The sequence below is a fragment of the Parasteatoda tepidariorum genome, chromosome 2, assembly GCF_043381705.1.
Source record: "Parasteatoda tepidariorum isolate YZ-2023 chromosome 2, CAS_Ptep_4.0, whole genome shotgun sequence".
Lineage (NCBI taxonomy): Eukaryota > Metazoa > Arthropoda > Arachnida > Araneae > Theridiidae > Parasteatoda > Parasteatoda tepidariorum.
This window is the reverse complement of record NC_092205.1, coordinates 27,285,214-27,293,604: the sequence shown is the minus strand read 5'-3', so window position 1 is coordinate 27,293,604 and position 8,391 is coordinate 27,285,214. Positions and strand designations below refer to the sequence as shown.

The 8,391-nt window shown below is 25.9% G+C and overlaps 1 protein-coding gene and 1 long non-coding RNA gene across 3 annotated transcripts in view; both read left to right on the top strand.

The window, feature by feature from the left end:
• Positions 1 to 7,030, top strand: part of LOC107440878 (isocitrate dehydrogenase [NAD] subunit gamma, mitochondrial) — a 26,431-nt gene extending 19,401 nt beyond the window's left edge. The window contains exons 13-14 of one of the 2 annotated variants that reach the window (XM_071177369.1): positions 5,164 to 5,261; positions 6,821 to 7,030. In XM_071177369.1, coding sequence (XP_071033470.1) covers positions 5,164 to 5,212 — 49 coding nt within the window. In that variant the 3' untranslated portion in view covers positions 5,213 to 5,261; positions 6,821 to 7,030. The remainder of the gene's footprint in view (positions 1 to 5,163; positions 5,262 to 6,820) is intronic. The other variant, XM_071177370.1, reaches the window with a different exon arrangement.
• Positions 865 to 3,977, top strand: LOC139424972 (uncharacterized). Its single transcript, XR_011636118.1, has 2 exons — positions 865 to 941; positions 3,365 to 3,977. It is a non-coding gene; the product is annotated as an uncharacterized lncRNA (long non-coding RNA).
• Positions 7,031 to 8,391: the final 1,361 nt, after the last annotated feature.

The window sequence follows — 8,391 nt, the reverse complement described above, 5'->3', positions numbered from 1 at the left end:
TAGATCTATTAATGCATTTTCTTAAAACATTTGTGCTCACTTTATATATATATATATATATATATATATATTATAAAATCTAATAAAATGTGTTTTAGAAGGCAATAAGGTTTCTTTTTAAATTTAGTTAGTTGGGAGTTATAGGTTCAATATGTTTAAAAATTATTTCAAATTGTTAAAGTTAATTCCCATTTAACCTTCCCTCTGGGGGAATGTGATGCTGGCTTTTGTATTTTAAAAGAGACATATGATTCTCCTTATACCGCATTCAAAAGTTGATTTGAGTTCAGAATTTTGTAAAAGTTATTTTGTTATCTAACTATGCTCAGAGGAGCTGTAGAACCAAAATTTTGGTTCAGTGGAATGAATTACAAATTAAGTATCATGTGAAAATACTATATATAGTATTTTCACATGATACTTAATTTGTATATTATTCATAGTTTTGTCTATTATGTACTATACTGTATACTAATCTACATACATATGTTATGTACACTGTACACATTTCCTAGCTTTCAAATTGTGAAAAAATCATATTCATTCATGTATTTGTTTTTAGCTTGAATCTATATATACTTCTATATATATAGCTGAAAATATTTTATTTTCAGAAGTCAAATTTGAAAAAAAATTCTATTTCTACAATCATCTGAATAAAAATAAATTGTTTTGTGTTTTTAACATTTTGCAAAGGTTTTTTTAGAGATTTTTAAAAACTAGCTACTATTTTTGCATTGTCAAAAGTAGTGACAAAATTACACAAAAAACAATAGTTTTTTTAATTTTGTGCGTGTTAGTTTAAGTCAAATACATTATCAAATATGTGCATGTTATTTTAATTTTGAACATCTTAATAATTTTATGTGTTCTTTTTCAGGCTGGAGAAGTATGCTAAAATTATTGGTGATGCTGTTGATAAGACTGTGAATATCGACAAAGTAAGCAATTAGAAATATTACATCTTGTTGATAATCTTGGAGAAAAATTAAAATGTGGTCGTAAGAATCTTGTTTGATGAGAAATATTTTTATTTTAGTTGCCTCAGTTTTAGATTTTAGGGCATAATCAGTGTGTTTTCAATTCAAGTAGATATATTTAATTTTAAAATTAGGAGCTGAGGCTCCTGTGACTGCATGCTAGTTAATTTCAAATTGTTCCATGATCTATGCTTGTTTTTCTCACTCTTTTGCCTTTGTGTTATCTGATGGATCATGCGATTCTTCCGCTAATTCACAGAATAATCTAAATTCTGACTAAATTTTATCTGTAAGTTCCGCTAAGCTAAACCTTCAAATTCGATTCTTGTGATTTTGTCATAAATATGCATGGTTTTATTATCAATCTTTTTCCAGTTTTTGCTGTGGATTTCATAGTTTTTTAATATTTTGATTTGCAAAGCGAGAAAATGGAGAAATCTATTAATATTTTCCAATATATATATTCTTTTTCAAGTTTATAAATGTTATTTTTGTGCATAAAAATTTTTGTGCTTTTAAATATTTTGAAGAAAAAAAATTTCAGATAATTTCTTCATCCAGCAATCTCATGTCTGTTCAATGCAACAACTTTAGTATTTTAATATCTTACATAGTTTCTTTTTAATGTAAGCCACTCTTTATCACTTACAGAACTGCTTTTTGAGATTTAATTATTTTAGTGAATAGTAAATTTTGGATCCAAGGTCTCTTTCTCTCTTTTTTATTAAGTATTTAAAATTGCATATATTTGTAACATAAAAGCATAACGGTCTAGCACAGTTTTCCATTATAAACGTAATTCTGCGCTAAATTATAAGATAAAGTTATTTAAAAATTGTAATTTTATTAACTGTTTTGCAATTATTATTTTTTGAGTAAATAAGATTAATGTATTGTTATAAATTACCATTACAGAAACTCGTTATATGATTTAGAACTTCACGATCAGCTTCCTGCACAATGTGATGCAAGCAAAAAAGTATTTAATATATCCGCCCGTTTGGTAAACGAAGATATTAAATTACGATTGGGAACTCACCAAATTTGTTAGATCAACATAATGTTTTATGTTGAAAAATGTTTATGTTAAATGTTTTATGTTATGTTAATGTTTTATGTTATGTTCAATGTTTTATGTTAAAAAACGTTTACTTAGAAAATTTACTTCGATCGCTAGTAGATCTAAATATTCATAATACTAATAGATAGCAATATTTGGACGTGAGAAGTGGAAGCACAAGCGTAAGCAAACATAATTCTTTTTAGTACATATATGTTAAGTGAATAATTTCAACTTTTGTAAAAAGAAAAATTGTTTTCTGTCAAGAAGCAGCAATTATTTCAAAGCAATCATCAGGGTTGTTGAGCTGTAGCGAACAGGGGGCTTGCCCCTAGTATATCTATATACAGTGCACTCCCGATTATCCGGGTTAATCACCGGGACAGGTCGCACGGACAATCGAAAAACACGGATAATCCGAAAACTCCTTTTATTAAAGAAAAATTCAATATCAGTACAAAAAATATAAAAATTACTGACATTTGCATGCATAACATCAAACTAGGAATTTTCCTTATTAAAAAATGTGTAATGCGTCTTCGCCATATACACATATTTTACGAACAGCAGTAATGTCACTGTAATCAAATCCTCCCATATAATCTAATAAAGTTTCCACAGAGCAGCAGAATGAGAAATTGTATTTCCCTCATTTACTACATCTTCTGCATCAGTTACTATCATCACTATTTGATTTAACAACATAACGATGTCTTCATCAGTCAAATACTGGAAGCCAGGCTTACATGCATCACTTTGAAACCAATCTTCTAAATTTTCTTCATAAAGAATTTCGAAACCTTCGATTTCTTTTGCTAGTTCGAGAATACAGTTATCATATTTTTCTTGAACATCTGAAGAGGATTGTTCATCAAGCGGTATGATCTTTCTCCAAGATCATGATAACGTAGACGATTTTACCTTTGACCATGCTGCTGATATTCCATGTACTGCAATCCAATAACGAATATTACTTCCAAAAATTTGGTAGTGTTATAACTTCATGAATCAAATATTTTTAATCTTGAAAATGCTTCTATTTATATTTTTTGTGTGACTCCGGAATGAGCACGGATAATCCGCAAACCGGATAATCCGTGCATGGATAATCGAGAGTGTACTGTATATATATTTATATAGCTGGTAATCAGATCTTCTAGTTTAATCTGTACAATTGTAGGTATTTAATATTGGTAGGTGTTTAATATTGGCTTGTATTGCTATTTGACTTGGCTACTTTTGGCAGTATACCAATGATATGTTTTTTTTTTAAATATATGCATTTATTTTAATTTTCACCTTTTTATCCATTTAATTTGTTTAGATTCATACTCCAGATCTTGGTGGCACAGCAAACACGTCTGATGTTATTGAAAATGTGATACAAATCGTCAAGGACAAAACAAGGTTCTGAATTCTGTAGCAATCTTTAATTTTTTTTTCTTTAGAAACTGTTTGTAGTAATTGCAAAGATTTTTTCTTTGATGTTCATTTAGTAATGCTAAAGTGCCTTTCTAAATATGAACATTGTTGTATTTAGTGAAAAGATAAAGTGCTGTTATACACAAAATATGATTTGTGTATAGCATTTTAAATTTTCTTTTATAAATAATTTTTGATTGCAACACCATGAGAAATTAGCTAAAAGTAAATTTTTATAAGTAAAATAGGTTGTTTGCTAAGCTATTCACGTTTTGACTTTATTACTTTTTAGTAACCTAATTTTTCAATGTAGTGCCATATTGCTTAATACTAGTTATTACTTTTTATATTGATTCACTTCACGGTCAGATTACTTTTGACATCAGGTGCCACAAAATGATCAATCAATATATACTTAAAAAATGCACATTTTTTTTAAATGTACATTTTATAATTAATGTTATAACGCAAATTTCTGGTTTGAAATGTTAAAAAAAAAAAAAAAAATGAAAATTTACCTTCTACATAATGTAGATGTCAAAATAAAATTAACTCTATTCTCACATATAGGTATAAGAAATAGGTTAAAAAAAGCTTGTTAGCTGAAAAATAATTTTAAATTACAGCTTAAAAATTACCTATTAAATTTTTTTTTTAAAAATAGGAAAAATCTAATTATAGGTGAAAATGATTAAACTGCAAGTAGTGGTGCTTTTAGATTATTAATATTTTTTGAATTATGTTTTGTATGCAGATAAAAACATGTTCTGGATTTGTTTGGATTGTTTTTAAAATAATAGATAGTGCAAAGTATAAAAATTAATTCTTGTATATATTTTATGAAAATATTTTTAGTAGAGTTTAATGATATTTTATTATTAAGAGATATCTAAAAATGATAGATAAGACATAGATTAGATTAAAATCATAACTATAATTAGCAACAGTAAAATTAGTGTGGCTATTTCATTTGGTATGTGAACAATTTACCTGAAAGCTTACTTTGTTACTCCTACAAAAAAGTAAGACTTAGACTATAAAAACAAAGGTTTTGTTATTTCATTTAGTAAATAAAAATATTTAGCATTTTAGACACATTTTCTAATTTAAGAAATTTTTTTTTATTGTTCTGTTGTATAATATCACTATGCAAAAAATAGCATTTTTTCCCCTCACTAAATTATACTATTTCACCTATTTTCTAATTCTAGACATTGCTATGGGCTACTATATCCCCATCTTTTTTATTGTTATTTTTTTATTATTATTATTGTTAGTTCACTTAGTTCTGCTTATTTACTTATTTCTTTTACCATTTTGAACAATAAATCTCATGCTACTATCTTGTGTTAACAAATCAGTCATTTCAGATTATTATATAATCAGAACTATTAATCAATATTGCAAATATGACTTGTTTGTTTTAAAGCGATGACCTTTGTTACATGTATTGTATTTTATTTACAATGATTCACTACTGTCTAAATTTTGAAAAAAATGATATGTTTTGAATTATTTTGTTTTGCTTTATTTATTTCTGTACTCCTGACTTAGTTTTGCTTTATTTTTGTTCAATTCTCTTGATTTTGTTTCACATTATTCCTTATTTATGTTCTGTTTGTATAATTTTAGAAATTGTTTTTCCAGCCATTATTTTAAATAAATCATCTAAATGTGTGAGTAAAAAGATTTCTCTTTTAGTTTTAGGTTAGAAGAAAACTTTTTTTTATCCCGCGCATGTTTATATTAAGAATAATTAATTAATATAAATTACAAGGTTTGATTTATAATTGTTAAAGGTAAGGTATGATTTATATTACTTAAATGTTTACAAAAACACACTATTGTCTTGGTTACTGTTCCATTCATTTATTAAAATTTTAATATATATATTTTTTTTAAAAATGTAATAGTAATTTCTTTTAATTAAGTTGAAATGAGAAACATATTAAACATTATGCTGACACTTATCCTTCGTTATGTCACTTTTATCCTTTGTTTGTTTTTCTTTTTTTCTGTAAATAGGTAAATAATTGCTTTTGTTTAGCTTTCTTTCCTTTATTAAACTAGATTTGTCTTTTTTTCTTAACTTTTTTATGAGCTTAGTATATTTTCTATCTATGAGTAAGTAACTTTTGTTTCGCTTGCATATTTAAAACAAAGCTAGATTTTTTTAAATAAATGAAAAGAAGTACTTTTACAATGATTATTAAGTACTTCTGACTTACTGTACTTATATATTATAATTTATATATATATATTTGAAGTCTTCATAATTTACACATTAGAACTCATTATTTTAAAATTAAAGTTAAAGCAAGAAAATAAAAATATACTCTCGTTGTCTGTGATAATGATCTGCATGATTTGTTTACTGCTAATGAATTGATATATCCATAATTACCACAACTAATAAAAAGTCACGTGTTCAAAAGTCTGTCAAAAGTTTTGCTGAAATTGAGCAAAAATTAGCAGCCAATATAGAAAATGGAAATAATTATCCTCATATATTAGTTCACTTTTTATCTTCCTTTTTTTAAATCAGAATATAAGGCAAAAACAAGTAATTTTGCTACCTGCCAGTGGCCAATTATAGCATTTTTAACAGTGTTAACTTTTTAAAACATGTAGCCACTTTTGAAAAAACTACATAGAACGTTCGTTCTGAAGCTTTTCTCAACATATAGAAAATAATACATGGTTCATTTCTTAAATGAAGAAAATTTTTAAGAAGAAAGTTTGGAATAAAATTAATTTTTGAACATTTATAAAATTTTCATAACTATTCCATATTTATTTTATAAAAATATATCAAAATGCATGTGGTGTATTTTCGATGAAATAAATGTGATGATAGGGTGGTGACTGGCTCAAGATTTTTTAATCACCATTTATTAAATTTAGTTATCTTGTGGCCCATATTGGCCCCAATGTAAGTGTTAATTTTGCCCTATACTATCCATGTAATGATACTAGATTTGTCTACTAATTTTGCTTGATAAACCAATTTGATTTTTAATTCAAATTGTAAAATGACCTCCACTAATTCATCTGTCATTGATAACTTTTTTTTTCTCTTAAAGATCTCACAAAACCTAGAGAGTATGTCGTAATGGCTTCATTTTCAATACAAAATAATAGTTCAAAATTTTATTGTATATTGAGGGTGGTAATTAAAAGCAATCTGTGTGCATGCATGCATGCATTTTTATTATTGTTCTTAAATTATAACTTATTCAATCATATATTTCCATAATACTTATTAAAGATATTTTATGATATATATAATATATGATGTATTTTTTGAAATTAATTACTTAATGAAATTTTATAACATAAATATTGTTTTCCTATTTAGCGCATCCTATTCACAAGCGACATGAATCCTGATACTGACCTCCATTATTGTTCACATTTAAATTGTCTTCTATCCAGATGTAAATAGTACAATTCTGTTGTAGGCAAATAGTTAAGTTATTATTAAATGTTAGAGCTACATGTATGTTATCAGGATTCTATCATCTGTATATTTATTCTGGAAAAAAATAAAGTTATAGCATTTTAAAAAGGTTTTTTGTTTTCCTTTCCATGGTTTAATATTTATTACATTATTTGGCAACACTTATTTTGTAATAATTTACATCAGTAGAATATCTATATAACACAATTCTATAAACTGAAATTCTTCATTAACTGTGCAGGTGTAAGCAATGTAAATCATATTCAAGAAATTTCTGAAACTGAGCAAGAATCATTAACTGTTCACAAACTGCACAAATAAAAAATTTCTAAAAGCTTAAAATCTTTAAAGCAAACCATAATTGGTACTTTTTTTTTTGTTGTTATTAATGTTTTTGATAATTTCAGTTTTCCACCTTGTAAATATTAAATATTTAAGCGCGTGTTTTAAAATAATTTGCATCCAAAAACTATTTTAAAATATTTAAATATTGGTCTATTTCAAATACATATTGTCATGTTTAGTAGGTAAGTTAAACAATCTGTAAAATGTATAACGCAAAATTTTATCTATCACAAAACTGCATGTTTCCACATTTGTATTACAAAGATCTTCTACCGTACACAAATCACTAATATTACCTAAGAAAAGGGCTGAATTTGTTTCTTTCAGATGGCAACAGTTATGAAATAATTGCATTATAAAATTGAAATCTAAATTCATGAAATGAAAGTAGTATTTTACACTGAATTTGCATTTTGTATATTTAAATTAAACTATTGTTGTATATATTTTATAAACTGCAAATATCCTAAAAAATTAATAGTTTGAATAATTTTATATCACTATCTCTCTATTAAAAAATAGGGTCTCTGCTGTTTTGGGTGTTCAATTAAATTTTATATTTTGTTTTGAAACTATAAGACTTAGAAACTTGACATTACTAAGGTGTGTTGAAAAGTGAATTATTACTGTTAAACTTGTTGGAAAAAATACCATACGTGCCTCAGGAATGCAACTGCAGAATTAAAACTCGGCATGCTGAGAGGGCCAAATTTGTTTATAAACTTAACACAGATTTTTTTTATTCGAAAGTTATTGCAATTTTGAGTGCTTTCTTTGCAATTTTTTTTTTTCCTTTTTGCTTTACATTGCAATTTGCCTTACTGTTCAAAATCTATAAGGCTTAGAAACGCGAAATTACGAAGGAGTGTTGAAAAATGATGAACTAAGAGTTCAAAATATTATTATTTGAACAATTATATTATTATTTGACAAATTATTATTATTTGACAATTTTATTATTAGCTCTAGAATTAAAAAGAATCGTACTTAAAAAAAAAAAAAAAATGCTGGTTGTTTTACAGCCAGCTGAAACGCAACATTAGATGTGCTGATAGGACCATTTTGTATCATTACTTTAAAGAAAATTTTATTTATATATTATTTTTCGAAATTCAAATTTAAGT